The 22,480-nt window shown below is 42.6% G+C and overlaps 2 protein-coding genes across 5 annotated transcripts in view; both read left to right on the forward strand.

Annotated features, from left to right (window-relative positions):
• The window catches only part of gabrb2a (gamma-aminobutyric acid type A receptor subunit beta2a), a 31,349-nt gene extending 28,496 nt beyond the window's left edge, over positions 1-2,853 (forward strand). For all 3 annotated transcript variants that reach the window (XM_023403054.2, XM_023403055.2, XM_087173140.1), the window contains one exon: positions 794-2,853. In XM_023403054.2, the coding sequence (XP_023258822.1) occupies positions 794-1,150 (357 nt within the window). In that variant the 3' untranslated portion in view covers positions 1,151-2,853. The remainder of the gene's footprint in view (positions 1-793) is intronic.
• A 2,865-nt stretch (positions 2,854-5,718) lies between these two features.
• atp10b (ATPase phospholipid transporting 10B) lies at positions 5,719-22,231 on the forward strand. Of its 2 annotated transcripts, none has more exons than XM_023403050.2 (21): positions 5,719-6,256; positions 9,167-9,371; positions 9,693-9,778; positions 10,084-10,190; positions 11,047-11,178; positions 11,416-11,543; positions 11,891-12,143; positions 12,741-12,940; positions 14,025-14,186; positions 14,909-15,455; positions 15,576-15,676; positions 15,765-15,891; positions 15,982-16,166; positions 17,845-18,112; positions 18,574-18,650; positions 18,735-18,860; positions 18,956-19,156; positions 19,242-19,322; positions 19,464-19,568; positions 19,846-20,033; positions 21,314-22,231. In XM_023403050.2, exons 1-21 carry the CDS (start codon positions 5,847-5,849, stop codon positions 21,531-21,533), a joined length of 3,909 nt encoding a protein of 1,302 aa, XP_023258818.1. In that variant the 5' UTR covers positions 5,719-5,846; the 3' UTR covers positions 21,534-22,231. The 2 variants fall into 2 exon arrangements, with proteins under 2 accessions (XP_023258818.1, XP_087029267.1); XM_087173141.1 differs by lacking the exon at positions 5,719-6,256 and adding an exon at positions 6,943-7,089.
• The last annotated feature ends 249 nt before the right edge of the window (positions 22,232-22,480 follow it).

Raw genomic sequence — 22,480 nt, forward strand, 5'->3', positions numbered from 1 at the left:
ATGAATCTCTTAAGACTAAATGAAGTAATTGATAATAATAATAAAAAAAGGATTGTCAGATAAGAGAAAGAGATCATTTGCAGTTTGATGAATAGTGCCAACTAAGTGGCTTCGCTTCAAAGTGAGTTACACAAAAACAACAAAATACAAATGGGCTCCATTTACAGCGGGACAGGATTGGATTAAAGGGACGTTTTTCCTCAGAAGTCAGGCTATGGATGAAGAAATGTTGATCCGAATTCACTTCCCACAACGTCTTTCCTGACCTGCCCCGAACCTTTTTAGCCTCTCCTCCATCTTTGCAAAGTCCTTACTATTTCTCTCAACCTTCTCCTGTCACATTTTTTTCCTTTGCTTTCTCTTTTTTTATTCAGTTTGTCTTGTGAATCGACAGAATTTTAACCAAACTCTGGTTGAAATTCTGAGATGACAATGAAGATTTCTCCATGAGAATTAGTTTGTGGAGTGCGTTGTGCTCTTCCAGGAATGTTATCTCATAGTCTTGTGGTTGTATTATCACTCAGATTTTTATTGACAGATGATCAATAACTTACTTAGTGCTTTCAAAGTGCTTAAGATTTCCTTCACTGTAAGTAACACAGTTTTTGACTCATTTACATTACCCATTCTAGCACCTCATCAGTATTTTTTACACAGTGAATTGCTTAATGATCATTATAGTTATATTTGTTTTGAATAATAATTTTTACTAGGCTTAGTTTGAATTTAAATACACTCTTTTCCTTAGGTAGTAACTTGTCATGGCTCCACCTGTTTTTACACCCTCACACAGATGACTCCCGACGACAACATCCTGTTCACCACCTTGGAAATGAAGAATGAGATGGGTGGTGCCGGGGATCTGTCCCGGGGCCTGGGAGCACCAGGAGACCCCCGCAACACCATGCTGGCCTACGATAGCTCGACACTGCAGTACCGCAGGGCAGCCATGGCCCGCCAGAACTATGGCCACAGCGCCTTGGAGCGCCACGCCCAGAAGAAATCGCGCCTACGGAGACGGGCCTCCCAGCTCAAGGTGAACATCCCAGACCTGTCCGACGTGAACTCTATCGATAAGTGGTCCAGGATGATCTTCCCTACCGTCTTCTCCTTCTTCAACGTGGTCTACTGGCTCTACTACGTCCATTAAACCCAGTGGCGTCCAGTGGCAAGCTCATGGCGGCCATGCAAAGAAGGGGGGGGAAAGGGAGACGGGGTTTTAGGGGACATGAGAGAAATGAAGAAAGAGAGGTGAGAGATGATGTGAGTGAAAGAATGAGAGATGAACAGTGCACCAACTTTTTCAGCTGGTTCATTTTAGAAAAATTGAGGAGAATGCAAAGACTTTTGGATGGACTGCAGCAGCACCCGACACTTCAGTCAGCAGTGACTCTTAGGATTTGGGAAACACCTTAAAACGACTGACAAACACTCGAAAAAGAAGAGCAAGTTTTAAAAAGACAGAAATGGTGCCTGTTCCAGAATTTCAATATATCACTAATATTTGTCATTCGTAGCTTACTCTCTGTGGATCAAATATTTATGCTTGTGTTTGCATATACTTTAAGGATTTGTTTTGTTTAGTATCTATTTACTTCGTAGCCGAGCTGTCTGCATCCAGGAAAGCTTTATAAATGATTTTAAAGGAGTCATCCTTGATAGTCTATTTTCCTATAATTACTGTATATCAAAAACATCCTTTAAAAGCATGCTTATGTTTGATTTCATTTGCATCTCAGTCATAATGATGATGGAGCGCAAAGCATTTTAGTTTTACTAGTTGAGTCTGTCAGTTACCATTCTGCAGCGTTGGCTTAGCGCAGCCCACCTGGGTGGATGGTTTGAGCATCGCTGGATGACAACAGGTGGACAGCAGGGGGCGCTCTTTTCTCTGGACATCCGTGTGGGGCTTTAATGGTGCCAATGCTGAACAGAAAAAGCTTCCTCGGTTGTTGAAGGTCCCAAATTATCCGGTGAAAAAGAGCGGGACTGTTGGACACTGACGCTTTGGCCAAGTTTATGTTTTGCTTTTTGCTGTGCTGACAGAATCGATTCCATTTCACCACGTGGTTATTTATTTATTTTATTTTTTTTAAGAGAACATTTGACTCCTCCGTACTTTCTGCCATCGTGTGAGAAGCTTCAGAGGCGGAGAATGGCTTTAACACGACTTAAGCTGGTGTAAGAACTTTGCTGATAGATGAGCTGAGTTTCATTGCAACCAGAGTTGCTGCATAAATATGGCAATCCACAATCATCATTATCAGTAGAATTGAATGATAGAAGTATGATGCGTTCCATTGTGATTAGGTTTCTGTTTTGAAAAACTGTAGATAAACATAAATCATGTTTAAAGAAAAAGAGATGATTCATTTTTATAAATCAATACTCACATTATTGTGTAAATATTACGAATTTATTCTATTTAAATGGGTCTCTGTTGTTGTTTTTGCAGTTGAATTACAGATCAAATGTTCCATTCAGTCAAAAAAAGAAAACAGCAATTTAACTGAGGAAAAAAGAAAACACGATTCACAACTTTGCTGACTCTGTACTTTTTGGACTTTTCTCTCTTTTCTTTCTTTTTAATGGACTCTAAAAACATCAACTTGCTGAAACTAAAGCACTTCCAGACACCAGTGACTTTTGGGTCAATGTTTTGTTCTCCAGAAACGACTTAACAAGGACCCCACTATCCAGGCATTGAAGTCAGGCATATTTTGTACAAAGTTTCTGTAAATTCCAATTGTAATATTTCATAATGACTGTAAATATCTTGTGTAATGATTGTCAGCAATTATGAAGATGTATCTAAATTCAATTAAAACTCAATTCAGTCTATCACTTCAATAACAGAGTACACGGGTGGCGGTTTTATGTGTCCTGTGTGAGTGCGAGGCTGATCACTGACTGTCGAGCTCATGGCTGATTGAGTGTCTGAATGAGTGAGTGAACAACTGAACCCGACACAGGGAGTGAGTATGCAAGCGAGAGAAGCAAATGTAGGGGTGAATAGAGAGATGTGAGGGCTGCAGCTGGGGACTATTGGCTGCATAATGGATGGAGAAGCAGAGGAGTCAGAGCCAGAGGCCGCAGCGGTGGTCTGGGCTGAGATGGGCTCTGCTGGGGTCTGAGCAAGGGCTGAGCGCCGGCCCCAGCCTCAGGGGACATTAACGCAGAGAGCCATAGATATGGAGGCACTCTGTGGACTCAACTGTGGCCCGCTGGCTGCAGGGGCCAGAGCGCCAGCTACAAAAAAAAGATAGGAAGAGAAAGGAAAATAAAGGGCAAGAAAGAGAGCGATCCATCCATCCATCCATGCCATCAACCTCTAACTGTGTTCTCCCCTCACTCAGCAAACTGACGGCACTCTGCACTGCACTCGCTTCCTGACCTGACCACTGTTACAGCCCTTAAATGGATGCTATTGAATATTTGATGGTGCAAAACACTGAATATTTAATATTTAAAGAGGGATTTTGTTCTAACAGGGACTAATGTGCAGCTAATGTTTGATTTTGAACGAAGAGGAGCAAAAGAACACAGTGAGATACCAATGCATGGAAGATGTTTTAACTGAGGAAATATCTTGATGAACATTATGAATTAGAAATAAGGATGTAAGCAGGAAATACGGATTTTGACTTTGTTGAAATAGTTCAGTTCAGCTTCAGACACAGAGAGAACCCTAAATATGCAGTAGTGGACTTTACTCATTGAGTACAGGAAAACGGAGGGCAAAATAACACGTGACACAGAGAGAGGGTGTTACAGCAGAAGCTTGTTTTTTAACGAAAAGAACGGACCAAACCTTGCTCTGAATAAGACTGTGTGTGCGTGTGTGTGTGTATGTGTGTTTGCATGTGTGTATGCGTGCGTGTGCGCGCGTGTGTGTGATGCTTCTGGGAGTAAAAACTCAAAGTGGAAAAACTACCTAAAAAAGGCAAAGTGGTGTAAAAACTGATGTAATGCGACATGTAAGTTTGTTCCAGGTTCCTCCATGCATCAGTAAAAATCAAATCTACATTACTGTTCCCCCTCGGTATAACACATGTATTATATCACTATAGTAGACAGATGGTTTGTGCTAAATTGGTTCTCTCTCTTTTCCTCTTTTCAAAAAGGGCATTAGTGTTGACATGTAAGAGAGGGGGGAAAAGGCAGATGCTTTCTACTTTGTAGTGTTTCCATGTCACTGAAGTAATTAGGAATGCACAGATCTCTGCTCTGTGGAATCATGTGTGTGTGTTTTGTTTCCAAGAGAGTGTTTTGTTTCTGTGTGTGTGTGTGTGTGTGTGTGTGTGTGTGTGTGTGTGTGTGTGTGTGTGCTGTGTGGACTCACAGCTGCGCCACTGTGTAGTCGGCGTGCCAGCCAAGCCAAGGCCAGCCAGAGCTGACTGGGACGGGTGAGAGGGTGAGTCTGGCACACTCGCGTCACGCCACTCCCCTGCTATATGCGTATCTGATGGAAAAACACGCTGAGCTGCCAGGAGAGATGAACCTGCCTGTGTCAGCTGTTCAAGGACAAAACAGGAAATCATTTACATTTTGGACTGTTAATAAACCCCATGCAAGTTTTCGGCATCCTTACAAAAAAAAAAAAAAATAGACATCCATCCATCTCCATTTCAAAACAATAATATCTATATGCTGTGCTTGAAATACCAACAACATACATGTAGTTCCATTACTATGGCTATAAATATGTTGGAAAATTCAATTTAAGCACAATTAATGACTGACCCAGTGGAAATCTGGCCTGTTTAAACAGGTTCGGCAGCCTGCTCTGGAAAAGACAACATATGTCAACATGAGGAAGTGGAAGGCATCCTACATGCATGCCATCTGCGCAAGAAGCTGCTTTGTTGCAGTCCATCATACAGAAGAATCTCACACACATACATGTAAACAGAGTTCCCCACCCACTCCTGAACAATCTACTCAGTCAAATCTTTAGAGATAGATGTGGAAAATCTGCAAATCTTACAGTGTCTATTGGTGAGAAATCTTCCCAGCCCACCTTTTATGCTTCTGTAGCTGACCTTTGACCTCTCTGTGGATAAGGTTGGGGGGGGGCAGAGGATGTTCCTTCATGCATCAATAAAGATTCATTCTAATTCTTCTTCCTTGTGTGTTAACATTGTGGAGTGTGTTCTCCGTCTGTATGCTCCTGTATGGGGTGTGTAAGTTCCCTCTGCTGTGTTCACTCACACTCTGCAGACTCTTCATACATGTTTTTGCCCCGAGCTGTCGTGGCGCTCTGTTCGGTGTTGTGTTGTCAGTTCACATCTCTTTATGACCCACTGCACCAATTTTCTGCTCTGCAAATATTGGATTGTCAGCTCATTTGAGCACTGTTTTTGTTTGTACTGTATTTGTGTGTTTTTTTTAGTGTTTAATTTTAAAGGACGTCATCAATGTGTAAAGAATTTATGACAGCAAAGACTGCTAAACCACAAAGGTGTCAGTGACTCACTATTCTGCAATGTGAGGGACTATTTCAAAGGTTGAAAATGTGAAGTTATTCTGCTGAAATGAGATTATTGACAGTAAAATTTAAATGTCACTGAAGTCACTCACTTATTTCCCACATCAATGAGGAGTTGATCAGCACAAATGCAAGGAATGCAAACACACCTGTCAATGCAAGGGGCGGACTCAGAGGAGGGCTAGGTGTGCTGTCAGTGGTTTTTACCTGGCATTAGGCCTCACACACTCACAGAGAATCACTGAGGGAGAGGATGGGCCTGAGGAGAGTCTCTTTAACTGAAAGGAGCTGTGAGTATTGAGAGAATGGGAAGGAAAAGTTGGTGAGAAGAGGAAAAAGGAAAACATTCAGAGCAGCCATGACATGGAGGAGCCCACTGGCCGTGGTCAGGGATGCTCTGAGAGGTCAGAGGGCGAGAGAGAAGGACCTTCGCAACTTGGTGTCCAATCTGCCTTATGAGGGGCTGGAGAAGGCGAAGCAACCCAACCGCTACCTTCCCGACAATGCCATCAAGACCACCAAATACACCCTCCTCCTCTTCATTCCCATGAACCTCTTTGAGCAGTTTCACCGCCTGGCCAACATCTATTTTGTGGGCCTGGCTATTCTGAACTTTGTCCCCGTGGTGAATGCCTTCCAGCCTGAGGTAGCTCTGATCCCCATCTGTGTCATCATGTCTCTGACGGCCATGAAGGACGCCTGGGAGGACTTCAGGAGGTACCAGTCGGACAGGAAGCTTAACAACACCCCGTGCTTCATCTACAGCAGGTAAACGACAAAGACAATCATGCCCAGAATACAGTGTGTTTCCACATGCATGATGTGGCAGGCGGAAGCACTCGTGGTGCATTAGCGGCACCTCCACATCTGTGTTTGTGATTCTTATCATCCGGCGTGTTGATGTCTGTGTAGAGTGTGTAGATCTCTGCGATTGTGTGTGTTTTACCTCCTCTGCGTTTCAGCACCCCGTGGGAATTTTTGACTTAGAAATAGAAAATGTGTGGGAGATTATTCCTCTTTTGAAGAGCTGCACAACAATATCTCTCACCATCACACTGTGCACATGTGATGAAATCCTCATCTGGGTGTTGCATCAGCAAAGACAGTAAGGTTAGCGGTTATCTATTTTTGAATTACTGGTGAAAAATGAATAATTCACAAAGGAGGATAAACACTGTCATTTTCAACCCTTTCACTGCTGGGATTTTGGAGTAGAGTGGGAGGAGGGGATGTAAGACTGGAGACACCTCTGATGATGAAGCCTTATCATTAACCAGCAGCTGCTTGCTTTCAAAGTTCCCAACAAGGGTCAGCTGGGATGTTGGGAAATGCAGCCTCAGCTTGGGGAAAAGCCTGCATCATGTGTGTGTGTGTGTGTGTTTATGTGTGAGTATGTGTGTGTCTGTGTCTGTGTGTGTGTGTGTCTGTGCGTGTGTGTGCGTGTATGTGTGTGTGTGGTGATAGGGTCCAGGTGGCCTGAAGTGCAGACTCCAGACGCAGCAATTCGGACACTTCAGAGAACACGCCAGTCCCTCTGGGCCTGTTAGCGGACACTAGTCGTCTCTGCCTCACGCAATCAGATAAACAGCAGTTGAGTCATGGTGAGCGGGCTCTCGTGGTATCGCTGGGTGGGGGTGCTAAAGCTTCGTTTTCGGCTTGTGTAAAGATTAGAACAAAATCGATTGGGTGGGATTCCTTTGAAGTATACAAATGTTTTCGGAAAAAACTCAAGAATAAATTTTAGGCCTCCACACACTCTTTCGCACCTCTTTCTCTCTATCTAGGTGAAGTTTATCCATCTGACAGCACAAGGAAACCAATTTAAACACAAATGAAGACAGAGTGCCGTTCAATCTGCCACTTGCAGTTCATGTAAAAGCTCACATGGAAGGCAGTCAGATGAGAGGGATTTAACTTTAATTCATCAGACCTTCGCAGATGCACGCCTGTAATTCCCATCACCTTGTTTTCACAGAGGTGTGAAGTGTGTGTTTGAGCATGCCTTATCCTCAGGGTCATCCTATCTATCTCCTCTCAATCTCAAACTCTTGTCAATCCACCTGAGCTCAAACGCACCGAACACAAAACACACCAGCTGTTAATCATTCGGTGTGAACACCAAGTCGTGTTATTGTGTTGTTGAACATGTTGAGTTTTATCGTCTGCTCCCTTCACAGCGTTAAATCCAGTCACCACACGTCGCACGCTGCCCCTGTCTGTTATTTTATCTACACCATGTATGAATGTGACTCACATCACACATATTATCAAACCACTTTATTAATGTAATTAGTCACTTTATCTTTGAAGAATTGTTTTCTCTGCAAAATACTACACATTCTTAGCTTTTATCACAAAGGCACATCAGGAAGCCAAGTGCGATACAAATGTCTTTTTATCACTTTAAAGATCAGCTGTGTTCAACTTAGAGGAAATAATGATTCAATGGCAGAATTTGATGATGAGAGGCATTGGGTTTTTTTCTGAAATCCCTCTCATCTGATTGCATTCCATGCGAGCCTTTACATGATTCACTTTCATGATTAGTACAAGCTTGACACCTCTCTCATACCTATCCAGCAGCCAGTTAGCTTAGCAAAAAGGCTAGACACAGGGGAAACAGGGAGCCTGGCTCTGCCAAATGGTAAGCCAAAGCCCATTAACTAACACTAATGTCCTGTTTCTGTGCAAACTTGCACAAAAACCAGTGTGAAAAAGACAATTCACAATTTTACTGATATTGACTATTTCTTGGCTTTGAGCAGAACCAAGTAACCACAGCCAAGACATAGTCTGGCTCATTAAGCTCTTTAAAATGTTGAATTGTCATTTTTACACTTCAGTTTTTGAACAGATTAATATTGATTAATATTAATTAATACTACGTGTTAGAGTGAGCTTTAGAGGAGCTGGCAGGTGGATTTTGTCACCTCTGGACAGCCAGGCTAGCTGTTTCTCTCTGTTTTCAGTCTTTGTGCTAAGCTAAGCTAACTAGCTCTTGGCCATACTGTAGTGATATGTAAGCGGTGTCAAGAAAACAAACAAGTGTGTTTCCTAGTGGTGTCAAATTATTCTTTTAAGGCAGTTTAGGATGACATCAATTGATATGGCTGACTGAAAAAACAGAAAATGCACATGCTGTAAAACTTCCCTGACATGAGAGAGAATACTTGAGTACTTGTGCAACGTGGTAAGCATAATCTAAACACAACACACTAACAATACATTTCTCCCTCCGTGGCTTTGTTTGGGTGAGGTGTGGTGTTCTGCGGCCACCTTCCAATCAGGTCCTACATGCAGGGCAGCATACCTGCAGCTCTCTGTCACTGGTGGCTGGCCAGCTTGACATACAGGTTCAAAGCAAAGAGCCTGTGGCTTTCTGGGAACAACCTTAGTTCACGATGTTGATTGTAGTGCGTCTTCCTCTAAATGTTAGTTTGTACGCATATCTGGGCTGCCGTCCAAAAACAACAGCACTGATTTTTTTCATTTGCTTGTTTTGTTTATTCCACAACTTGAGCTGGTGCTGTCGTTTTTCTTTTGTCTTTTTTATTTGACAAAATACGCCCATGATATGATGAATATTGCAGATTATAAATGTGACAAAGACCAGCCACACAGGGACTTGTGTCTTTTGTATGTTGTCTGTAATGACTGTTGCATCATCTGTGATTTCAGGAAAGAGAAACAGTTCATGGAGCGGCGTTGGAAGGATGTGCGAGTGGGGGATTTTGTGAAGGTGGTTTGCAATGAGATCGTCCCTGCAGACCTCCTGCTCCTGCACACGTCGGACCCCAACTGCGTTTGTCACATAGAGACGGCCAACCTGGACGGAGAGACCAACCTGAAGCAGAGGAGGGTGGTGCCTGGCCTCTGCATCTCGGTGAGGAAGATTTACTTCATCTTTTTCCTTCACAGTCCTCTATCCTCATTCTCTCTGAACTGCCTCACCTTCTTGTGACTGACATTTAACATACTTCACCAGTATGGCTAACTATACTTATGGTAACTGCAGATCATCACAATATGTCAAAGTCAGCATTGACAGACCTGTTGGTTTACATACCTTAAATGAATATTTTTGGACCACAGTTCTTTGCTGCATTAAATAACCATTATGTCAGTCTCAAAGTTCAGGTTCAGTCACATTTGAAAAGTTTCCATTCATCCTGTAGTGACTTTATGCATCCTCTAATTTTCGCAGGATCCTGAATTTGAACCGGAAAGCTTCAAAGGCATCGTAGTGTGTGAAAAGCCCAACAACAATCTGAATCATTTCAAGAGTTATGTGTGAGTACCAAATACACAGATCACATGGATTCCCCAAACAGTTTCTTTGAGCCTTTCAGAGCAGCCGTGCAAAACTAATTCCGACCCACTCGCTGCACTTTCTGATGCTACCAGAGGCATTATTGGGGCTGTAATAGACTATAATCGATTTCCTCAGGCACCACAGGTCTTACAGATGGTCTACCTGTGCTGTCCAGGTATGGCTGTAAAGCAGGAGAATTGCTAATGGGGTGTATATAAGAAGTAATGAATATCTAACAAGATCTGACAGTACAAAGGGGGTTTCTCACTTTCTCCTGCTGCAGAGAGAAACCTGATAAGGAGAAGGTGGGCGCTGGAATTGAGAGTCTGCTGCTTCGAGGCTGCACTGTGAGAAACACGGACCATGCAGTTGGCTTTGTGTTGTATGCAGGTATATTCTCCGTATGTCTCAGCTGCTTTGCTGCTATAACCTTGTGCTCATAGTGTTTTTGTTCAGGGCCATAGCCTAGACTTTAGAAATACTGAGGTCACGAATCCAAATTTTCCCACCACAACTACAGCCACCCACCGAAGAAATCTTTGACTCACCACAACCAAAATATGTAAAAAAAAAACAAAAAAATAAACAATAATTTATGAAGTATTTTTGCACATTTAGTCATTTAAATTGGCCCAGATGTGGAAGTAGCATCTTACAATCATGCTTTATATGGGCCAGATTCAGGCCATGCCACTGGGTATATACTGGGCCAGAAGAAAACAAACATGTGGCCCAAATATGGGCTGGATTTATTTTGCTATCTGTGTACAGTGATGCACCATCTGGAAATCATGTCACATGCTGAGAAGTTTCATGAGATAAGTGAAAACTTTGACCTGCTGGAGTTACTAGAGGACAAAGTCATAGGATCACTAAAGTCACAAACATTTATCTGTGAATGAACTGAATTTCACCTGAGATGTTTCAGTTTGGACAAAGTAGAGGACCAACCAAACAATCAACAAACCGACATGCAGATGTGTATATGTGTGTGTATGTTGCTAGCATGGCTAAAAATAACAGCATCAATCTTAAACATGTGTCATCGTCATAAACCCCCAACTTTGCTGAAATACTACAGAAGACATGTCTTCAGTTCCCCGTTTATTGATCTTACATTAACTGACCCATAATGAGCATGTTTTAAGATACAAGAATCAATTTCCCTGGGTGTTCACTGTCTGTATGAAATGCCTGCTGGTAACTGAATCAAAATCATCACCGAACTTCTGATCCCTCCTTTAAGGCCACGAAACCAAGTCCATGCTCAACAACAACGGGCCGAGGTACAAGCGCAGCAAACTAGAGCGGAAGCTGAACACTGACGTCTTCTTCTGCGTCATCCTCCTCATTGTTATGTGTCTCATCGGAGCAGTAGGTCAGTGATGAATTGCATAACTTAACCACACTACACAGAATCATAATTAATACCTTTACATTTATGAGGAGATGTTTAATCTTCAATAAAAAAAACAAAAACTCAGTCACCTCGGCCACAGGCCCAAACACATACCAGGAGAGGAGGGAGGAGACAGAGTAAGGTGTGGTGCCAAAAATAGCTTCCATCCCTGCACGTCGGTCGGTGTGATTAATCCCCCTGTCCTCGCACATGCAGGTCACTTTTTACGGCTGCAGGCGCTGCCCAGTGTGCCCCCTTACCTGGTCCCCGACAGCACCGGTCACCTGGACAGTCCTGGTCTGTCTGGTGTCTACATGTTCTTCACCATGATCATCCTGCTGCAGGTAGAGGAGTCTGGCTGTGTGTGTGTGTGTGTGTCTGTGTGTGTGTGTGTGTGTGTGTGTGTGTGTGTGTGTGTGTGAGAGACAGAGAGAGAGACATCAGGACTCTTGGGAGTGTGTTTTTATTCATTTGACAATCATTAAATTACTCCTCTCTCTTTTACTTTTTACTTTTCTCTTCTTCCACTCTCTCCACCGTCCTCATTCTCTTCTTTATTAATCATATCGTTCAATCTCCTCTCCTTCCTCTTTCCTCCTGTCTTTCTTCCTTTCATCTTTCCATTTTTTCTTTTACATGTGTTGTATCCTCTCCTCTCCTCTCATCTCCTCTCCTCTCCTCTCCTCTCCAGGTCCTGATTCCTATCTCCCTGTACGTGTCTATTGAGTTGGTGAAGATCGCTCAGATCTTCTTCATCACTAATGACATCGATCTGTACAATGAGGAGACAGACAGCCGCATGCAGTGTAAGGCCCTGAACATCACAGAGGACCTGGGGCAGATTGAATACATCTTCTCAGACAAGACTGGCACCCTCACAGAGAATAAGATGGTGTTTCGGCGATGCTCCATCATGGGCACCGAGTACCCACACAAAGAAAACGGTAAACCTTCACACTGAGATGTTTTATTTACCCAAAATGAGCAGCTGATGCACATTTCACTGCTTTTTATATGGGCCTCTATGGATTTATATATATATATATATATATACTCATGAAAGTAGGACAATTGGTTTTCAGCCAGCTCCAGTAGCAGTAGGTACTAGTAGTAATTATGTGAACCTATCACAGTGATTGAGCATTCATGGTCCCTCGTAACACAATCCCAGAAGTCACCAGAGAGTGAATTACTTACTTTTGGCTGTATCTTGTGTTGTGCCCTGATCAGAGGCATCAATTTTGTGTTGCCTAGCTACAATCTGATTTGGTGTACTGTCTAATTGTGTTACTGATCTATTTACCCACGAGTTGAACTCCCTTTTATATGACTCTTCCCAAGGTTCATTTATTTTGTCTCACTAAGGGTTTTTCAGGATTCTTTCCTTACACCTGGGTAAGGCTTCCTAATCTGGGTCTTTAAAGTCCTTTGACACTGTAGTTTTGGTTAAGGGCCCTACGATTCATCATGACGTGATATATAGGACATACTGTATATATTGCCCATTGTATGTATCAACATGTTTTTGGGGATTTTTGCAGCCATCCGCCTAGCTGTCCTTCATGAACCAGAGGAGGAGGAGGAGGTTATCTTCAACCAGCGGCCACGACCCCCACAGACTGGATGGTCCTTGGATTCTGAGGACACCATCCCTGAAGACATGCAACATCACCATGGCAGCCGACGCAAGAGCAAGGTCCCAGGAAATGCCCAGAGCGATGTGGCCTTCAGTAGTCCACTGGTAAGATGATCGCTCAGTCAGAAGGAAAAGGCAGATATTTTATTCAGAGTGGGGTGTGGTTATGGCTTTTATTGTCTTAATATTAAACGGCAGTCAATGAAGGGACACTGGAAGCAACCACGGGCAAAATGGTTAACACCATCTCACTTGATAGCTCATGAGGGTGGAAACAAGACAAGTTGCTAGAGAATCACAAAAATGACATTATTTTAATAATAATAAAAAAAAACACTAATTAGTTGGAAGTTTGTATCATTGTTGTATGAGTGGACTAAACCCAGTTATCAGTTATCTTGGCTGTAGCTGCTCCAAGCTGAGCATCAGCCACACTTAGTATTGGCTCTGATTCTTTCTTTCAAACTGTCTCTCAGTTCTTGAGTAACTAGCAGCAATCATATATGCATTAACTCTGAAATTAACCAATCAAACTATTAACCCTTGACTGGATTCAAAATAAGAGGCCCTTCCTTAAACATATTCCATGTCTGAGTCCACACTTAGAGGACTTTAAGCTGCCATTTGTTTACCTGAGTCTCACCCTTCCTTGTGTCAAAAGGCCTCATGGTCCCAGTCCCCGCTGCAGATGGCTGAGCTGCTAGGTGTCAGTGATGAGCACATCCATTTTGGCTCAAAGTTGCCCCTGTGTCTGTGACGGGACATATGGTCATGCTGGGCACCATTTGGCACAGACCACTGATTTCAAATAAACTGTAAACGTGCACTATAGATTAGTCATTGTCGTCTTGGTATACAGTACAGTAGCTCTGGGTCTATTTTTGTCCTCAGGGCAAAGAGCAGAGTCCTGGAGAAACAGGCTGAGACAGAAAAAGGCTGCGAGGCAGCACAGTGCCCATCTTTAGCTTTCCTCACGCTGCGTCTCTAACAGAGCAGAGTGTTTGTATGAATGAAAACTTCCTGTAATCTTTCCTTGTACATGCACAAACAAAACTGGAGGAAAAGGTTAAAAGGTAAAAAACTATTTCCTGCCCTGCCTCATCAAATCAGTGAAAGCTGAGCGTAAGCAAGAATCAGTTTATCAACACGAGCTTTTAATTACCAAACTGATTAACTTCTACTCCAACAGGAAACTGAGGTGATTCCAGACAGGAAGCTGCTTCAGCAGATTAGCAGAGCAGAGAGCAGCAGTGGCGGCAGCCGGCAGATAGATCCCTACCTGGACTTTTTTCTAGCCCTCGCCATTTGCAACACTGTGATGGTTTCCATGGCAACAGCTCAGAGACAGAGGGTGAGCGCTCCGTTTACTGCAACTGTGGATGGGATGTAGAGATGAAGGGCACAGTCAGGAGAGAAAAGATGGACGAAGAATTTGTTCTTGTGAAACTCCCAGTATGCAAACTTATAAAACAATGGAAAACTTTGCATTTAAAAAAATCATTGTGGAGAATCTATTAACTGTTTTACTCATTATTTTATGATGTCTTTAGATCTAGAAACCCACTGTCCAGCAATGTGGCTGCAGTACCGCAGTGAAATCTCCGTATAATTTAATCAGTAGCACACACAACAATAAAGTTTAAATTCTTTTTATTAACCTCAAAGATTTAGTTTAATTTTGACAGTTTTCTTAAATCATGTAGCTTAAAGTTTCCTCCTCTTTCACCAGTGGTCTGTACTAATTTTCTTTCATCTTTAAAGCCCCAGTTGTAAAGGTTCTGAGACTTCACTAAATTAGCCCCATAGTAAAGGGAGATTTGCAGGGGCGATCAGGGTAGCCTTTATTAATTTGAGCACTGGCTGCTCCTGACTGTGCCGTTCGGAGCTCTGGCAGATGGGAGAAATCTGTGTGTTTTTCCCTTGAGTTTGTAATTAAAGGTAAAAGCAGAAAAAGAAATAGAGTGGAAATGTATGACAAAGTTGTTTTTGAGAGGTTTTGTGTGTGTGACCATGTGTGTGTATAGGCAAAATGTCTATATAAATTCATATATGATATACAAATTCCTGTTTCAGGTGAGCTGGTTTTCACACTCCCGCCAGACAAATAGCCCACTGGATGCTATGTCCAACCTGGTGAAAAAGGCCGGCTCTTTTCGCCATCTTTTCACCTCCTGGCAGCACAAACCAAACCGAAATCGCACCATCTCAGAGGACTCAGTTATAGAGGAGGACCACTTTAATCCTCCTGTTAAAGTGGGGGGGACTGGAGACACCGATGGGCTCCAAACACACCAAACACACCATGCTTCATCCCAGTGCAACAAGCCTGCAGCGACCTCAGATAATCTGAGCTATGAGGCAGAGAGTCCAGACGAGGCTGCCTTGGTATACGCAGCGAAGGCATATGGCTTCACTCTGCTGGCCCGCACCCCTGACAGTGTGACGGTGAGGCTCCCATCTGGGAATGACCTGGTGTTTGAGGTGCTGGACACCTTAGCCTTTGACTCCAATAGGAAGAGAATGTCTGTTTTGGTGCGACACCCAATCACCAGAGAGTATGTGCTGTACACTAAAGGTGCAGACTATGCCATCATGGAGCTACTTGGTACACCATACGCAGGTATGTGCAGGTGAAAGTAAATTCACACACATTTATCAAAATTATTTACAAGTCAATACAGAGACACCCTGGGTCACTTCATAATTCACAGTGAAACTATCTGTGTCATATTATCTCCAGAGCACCGCAGTGGGAGTCAGAAGAATATAGCAGCAGATACTCAGCATCACCTTGACTGCTATGCTAAAGAGGGGCTACGTACACTTTGCTTTACAAAGAAGGTGCATAATCATATATATAATTATTTATCAGCATCATTTTCTTAAACAACAAGCGCTCTGTTTAGTCCTTTCTCTGCATGTGCTGCAGGTTGTGAGTGACAAAGCGTATGAAAGCTGGTCAGTGAACAGACAGAGAGCTCTGGCTACTATAGACAACAGAGAGGAGCTCATCATGGACACTGCTGTGCAGCTGGAGACAAATCTCTCCCTGCTAGGTACTATACATCAGCCCAACACACACATACAACACCGTATATCTGTGTGATAAGCTTGGTGTGTGACTTTGGATATATGTCCTCCTGCAGGGGCGACGGGCATCGAGGACCGTCTCCAGGAGAGCGTCCCAGACACCATCCTAGCACTGCGGGAGGCAGGGATCCAGGTGTGGGTGCTGACTGGTGACAAGCCGGAGACAGCTGTCAACATCGGCTATGCCTGCAGGCTACTGGAAGAAGAAGACCTGGTGATTAACATGAGCTGCAAAAACAAGGTGAGGAGGCCGCTGTCGGCCTCACTGAAGGTTGCCTGGTTGATTCAGAGCTGCTTATCCCAACTGCTTGATGTGAAGTGATAAATGTTAGTGCGACTCTGCATGATACATGTCTCACAATTAGACTACAGTTACAAATGATTTAAATGAATCAAACATGAAATAAGAATTGTAATGCTAAACTTGTATTTATTGGAGATTTTGTCACTTTCAGCTTTACAACAAAGAGTAAATGCAGTTTTCAGTAGTATTCAGTGTGGCTGCTACTAATGATTATTTTCATTATTAAGTCATTAATCAATTCGTTGTTTGGTCTGTAAAACATCAGAAAATAGTGAAAAATGAAAAGAGACTCAAAGTAGTCATAAATTCCCTTAACTTGATAAATTAACCCTAACCCTAACCCAACACAAACTCCAACTGAACATTGGGCAACACATTAAGGTAAGATGTAATTTGTATGTCACATATTCCATACTGCTTGTTTAGAGGGCAGCATTTTGAGTGGTTATTCAGGACAAGTCATGTGTTTTCCAAGCAGTAAGTTCAAAAGGGTTTAATTCGGAGCTTTGTCTCCCTTCAGTTCAAGTGGCCAGATCTTTTTGACCACTTTTACATTTTAACTAAAGGTCAGACCCTCACATTTCAATCTGAGAAAGATAAGGTGTCAGGTGTGGGCCCTGCTTCTCTGAGGTCATTAAGGATGTGGTCGCACAGGAACACGGCCTTCATAACAACCTGACCATGTCTAATCATCCCAGGCCTCAAATTGGAAATTACCCGTCGGCTCTAACGGATACATGGGGAGATTTCTGGAACAAAGGGGCTGCTGCGCTCTTCTCAGACGGGACTAGTCATTGATGATGAATGGAGTGAGCTACCCTCAACACAATATCTAATGCTTTCATATCTAATTACCAGTCTAATATTCAACCCTCGGAGGAAATACCCCTTCTCTCATGATCCAGAGTGTAAGCATGTTGGTAATGAACTGTTTTTACCACTGTAACTCGACGACCACCTGAGGGATGCACTCCCACGATCATCACCCTACCACACCTAATGAAATTTAGCCAGCATTGGCTAAGAGGTAGGAGTTATTTACAGACAACAGTGATGAGACTGATGGGACCAGAGCCTGGCAACTGCTTATAGAAATATCAGACATCATGAACATGACTCAACAGCAGAGTAATATCTTTTACCACTATAATCTGCAGAGGAATAGTCTTTAAATTTATTTCTATTTATTTACTGAGCATTTGCCTTTTTTTGATCACGAGGTGTAACATCCAAGTCATGACCTAAATACTGTATGTCCTCTTTCACTTTGTGTTTTACTTTGGTAACCACTGACTACCTTGTGTGCAATTCAATCAAACTTGGCCTACAGTGAACAGTCATTTTCATGATGAATTTATCAATGATTAATTGATTAATGACCAACAGTCCAAAGGTTACTCAGTTCCCTGTCACATAAGACCAAGAAAAGCAGTAAATCTTCATATTTAAGAAGCTGCCACCAGCTGTAGATGTTTTGCATTTTTGCTTGAGAAATAACCCGATCAATTGTTTACCAAAATTCTTGCCAAATAATTTTCTACAAGTAATTGTTTCAGCTCTACGTTGTGACACGTCATGAAAATGATCAGCAAAGTAAGCAGATGTTGTTTTCCAGATCGTTTGTACATCCATCCTGGACTGCACTCTGGAGGAGGTGAGGAGGTACAGCAAAGACCCTCGTAATGTGGATACAACCCCAGACATCTCTCTGGTGATCGATGGACGCACCCTGACCATGGCTCTGTCGTCAGACCTGCAGAACCGCTTCATGGACCTGGCGAAGTGCTGCCGCTCTGTGCTCTGCTGTAGAGTCACACCCCTACAGAAGAGCAGAGTGGTGAAGGTGGTCCGGGAGAAACTCAAGGTCATGACCCTCGCTGTTGGTAAGAAATTAATGTTGGGCTATTCACATAATTCAATCTGTCTCCTGTACAAAACACAGTGAAAAGAATGAAGCTTCATAAATACACAAAGGTGTTTTTACAAGGTTTTACAGTAAATGTTACTCACGTATCAATTTAAGATTATAGAGGGCCCCGAGAGGCTGTGGTGGGTCTTTTTTTTTTTTACATTACTTTTTTTGCATCATGTCGGTCTAAGGCCTCTTGTGTACTGCTGGGTGAGATATTGTAATTTCTTGGATACGATGTACTTTTTCTGCCAGTTCTGAGTCATGTTTCTATATCTTTAGAAACCGAAAAAAGTACAGGTTATTTTATGTAGAATATGTTATAAGTGCGTTTTGAAATAATGAATGTATTGATCTCACAAAATCAGTGGGTTTTAATTAATTTCCTTTTTTTTTTAATTGTTGTTAAACTGATATTCACTCTGTGGTTTTCAGGTGATGGTGCAAATGATGTCAACATGATCCAAGCAGCTGATATCGGCATTGGGATATCCGGGCAGGAGGGCATGCAGGTCTGAGGTCTTTAGCTTTAGAAAATGTTCTTCTACTACTCTTACCGTCTAAGACGTATGATGACTCGTCTCTGTCTTCTGCAGGCGGTCATGGCGAGTGATTTCGCCATATCTCGCTTCAAACACCTGAAAAAACTTCTGCTGGTTCATGGACACTGGTGCCACACGCGACTAGCCAACATGATCATTTACTTCTTCTATAAGAATGTGGTGAGTCTTGTAGCTACGTTAGAGCGTCATCCATCTGATTGAACATATTGCCTTGTTCATCATCTAACCACGTACAGTTTTAATGTGTTTCTCAGGCCTATGTGAACCTGCTGTTCTGGTATCAGTTCCTCTGCGGCTTCTCCGGCACCGCCATGATCGACTACTGGCTGATGATTTTCTTCAACCTGTTCTTCACCTCTGCACCGCCCATCATGTTTGGGATAATGGACAAAGACGTTTCTGCAGAGGTTCTGCTGGGTGTTCCTGAACTGTACAGAACTGGACAGGGTGCAGGGGTCAGTGACATTCCCAAACTATAGCTGTTGCATGTCCCCGGCATTACGGTCTTGATGTTTTGTACTTAAGTGTGTGTTATTTTAGGAATACAAGATTTCAACTTTCTGGGTTTCCATGCTCGATGCCTTCTACCAGAGTCTGGTGTGCTTCTTTATTCCTTACTTGGTAAGAGAAACATTTAAACTCTCTGTCTTTGATTACACATGGTTGAATGATGCATCTGTCATGGTGCATCCTCTGCGTTATTTTACTCTGAGTTATCTGCTTTCTGCCTAAAATTTGACAACATGTGTTTTTCTCCCTCAGGCTTACCAGGATTCAGACATTGATGTTTTTACCTTTGGAACTCCTTTAAACACAATTTCTCTATTTACCATCCTGCTGCATCTGTCAATAGAGATCAAAGCCTGGGTGAGTGCTGAACTGATGGATATCTATTTCCAGATATAATCACACTACACCTCCAGTGAGCCAAAACTCTTTCATTAAATAGTTTCAGTCAGTATGCATTTGAAGGCTAATATATTGCAAAGTCTTTGTATAGCATCTGGAAACTGGCACTGCATTAAATTATTCACCCGTTTTTTAAATATATTCAACAAACACAGAGAAATGACAGATTTCTTTGACTGATGGGATTGTTACTGATGTATCTGTCTTATTGCTGCTTTATGCATTTGTCTCATAGACGGTGGTTCATTGGGTAGTCATGCTGGGCAGTGTGGCGTTGTACTTCATCGTGACGTTGGCCTACAGCGCCACTTGCATCACCTGCAACCCCCCATCCAACCCGTACTGGATCCTCCAGAGCCAGATGGCCGACCCCATGTTCTACCTTATCTGCATCATCACCACTGTGGTGGCTCTGCTGCCCAGGTACGATCAGTGTTATCCTCCCTGTGTCTGTCGCTCTGGAGTCCCGCAGGTGTGACTCAGACATGCTCTTGTCACTGTTACAGAGTAGCTTTAATTCAAATGTACCTTTATGTAGTTTTTCGAGTACTTTCTAATATTAGTAATTCTACTTGACGACTTTTTCCTGGATGACTCTTTTTACTTTCAATTTTTTAAACAAACATTCCCAGACATCTCTGACGCACATATGAGCAGCAAAATATGGCCTTACAGTACCTCCTATTTTTCTTATTTTCTCTTCACCTTTATCTCCTGTTACATATACAAACAATTTTTTTTTTTTTAAAGGATAAAACTGGAAAAACCTGTGAATAATTCTGACACTAACATATAACATGGTGGAGGACATTTAGCCTTTTTGTAATAGATAGCAACAGTTAAGATACGGACAGTTAACACAGGGGGAGAGTTAGGTGAAATACAATAAACGTGGTTGCTATGTGTATGTATTGTTTAAATTGTAACCATTAGGCTGCCAGGGGACCACATACAGCAAGGTTTTTAATTCACAGTCAAGACACAGTATTTAACTGAAATGGGCACCGACCTTGTTTTTGTTCAGAGAAAGAAGTTTATGAGAAAACTCTCTGATAGAAAGAACACGGTCATCACCAGATGCTGCAATGGCCCTTTTAAGTTGACCGTATGTAATTAGGACTGAAACTAACAATTATTTTTCATAATGATTTTTTTTGTCCAGGTCGTAAAATGTCAGAAAATAATGAAAAATGGCCACCACATGGTTTCCTAAAGCCCAAGGTGCTCACTTCATAAGTCTTAATTTGTCTCTTCAATAGTCCAAAAGATTTTAACCATTTAGGCCTCTAATCATCCTTCAACTATAACAACTGAAAATATATCTTTAGATCCAGGTGATAATGATGAGGGATCACAAATAGAAGGATTTTTATAGGACACAAGTGAAAAAGGTTCAGAGGCACATTCCACATAATCGTAATTATGTTATTTGTGTATTATTTTGGAGTATGCATTTGACTCGTGCAGATAATTAACTGCTATGAAATTGTGTGGTTGTTATAGTGCATAGACAGTCGAGGCTGATTTGTAATTAAATAATGTTAATTGTGAAGGTCAAGAACGACTGCACCACAGCTCCGTCTTCCTCTCGCTTGCTGATGCGTCTGAAAGTGCTGATATTTAGAGGGAATGCTCTGATTTACATCAAAGGGCCGCATATTTTTCACTGGCCTACTTTCTCACCACCACACTCACTCCCCCAGGTACATGTTTCACGTGCTGAGGAACTCTATCGCCCCCTCCCCGCTCATGCAAGCCAGGCATCTGGACCGGCTGGACCCCTCCTCGAGGGACCAGTGGATCAAGGAGTGGAGGAGCTTCAGGGGCGGAGGGCATGTCAAACGCTCCAGGCTGTCTACCCCACCATCTCCCACCCTGGAGACCCCTGCGGACATTTATCCCCAGTCTCTCACCAGTCTCTGATATCATGGGGGATGTATTAACACTGAATGTCATCACTGAAAACGATCAGATGCCTGTACACACGTGAAACATAGATTTGTTGGCAACCTGACGGGCAAAAACAGAACTAAGATGATTATTTATTTAGAAAATTGTAAGTCCTCTGAACTGGCTCATAAGTGGATACATCCCAACGTAATGTCTCCTTTTCTGGGGGTGGGGGAGGTGGTCTTACATAAATGCAATCAGGGAGAAATACTCCTCGTCTCTGTCTTGTGACAAATCATCGATTAAGGTGATGAGTTCATTTTGTAATAAACTGCTTGACAAAAAGCATGTAGGCCCTCTCCTCCTTACGCTCATCATAACAAGCTGCCATAGCGAACACATAAGCCTGTTACTTTCCTGATGGGTTTTCAGAGCACGGTGGTAACCCAATTAGTCATGCCACCCACCCCTCCAAAAAGTGGCACTTTTCCAGAACAAAATGCTTAGCTGGTTTAATATATTCCTCTCACCTAGATACCCTAAACAGCCACAATGCATCCTGTCACCGAGGCAAACACGTGTGGTTCACAGACTTTCCATTGAATTTGCCTGTAAAGAAAAAATTATGTTTTTAATAGGCTGGGCCTGTGACTAGTTTTGTGTATTTTTGTATAACTTTAAAATTTGCTTTGGAAATACATGTAAATACAATCAAATGTTGTTTCCTCTAAGTGTATTTGTGTGTGTCTATCTTTCTCTTATTTGAAATGCAACATCACACAAGCAAAAAGGTAAATTCAGAAGAATCTGAAGAAAAGGTTTCTAAGCTACAAAGTCTGATGGTTTTTTTCATGGGAATGGAGTGTGCACAAGCCGAATCCACTTGTAAAAAGGGCTGAGTTATCATTGGCATACTTCATTATACAGTAGCAGCTCTGCTTATATAACGTTGCTGTGCCTCCAGTTAGATCACTGCTGCC

This window comes from Seriola lalandi, unplaced genomic scaffold, assembly GCF_002814215.2.
Source record: "Seriola lalandi dorsalis isolate HSWRI2012SDOR001 ecotype SW California unplaced genomic scaffold, Sedor1 jcf7180002054058, whole genome shotgun sequence".
Taxonomy (NCBI): Eukaryota; Metazoa; Chordata; class Actinopteri; order Carangiformes; family Carangidae; genus Seriola; species Seriola lalandi.

Coding starts and splice junctions, on each gene's coding strand:
- atp10b (XM_023403050.2), top strand. CDS start 5,847: ATGACATGGAGGAGCCCACTGGCCGTGGTCAGGGATGCTCTGAGAGGT. Junction 11,544..11,890: donor CCATGATCATCCTGCTGCAG/GTAGAGGAGTCT, acceptor TCTCCTCTCCAG/GTCCTGATTCCTATCTCCCT. Junction 16,167..17,844: donor ACATGAGCTGCAAAAACAAG/GTGAGGAGGCCG, acceptor GTTGTTTTCCAG/ATCGTTTGTACATCCATCCT.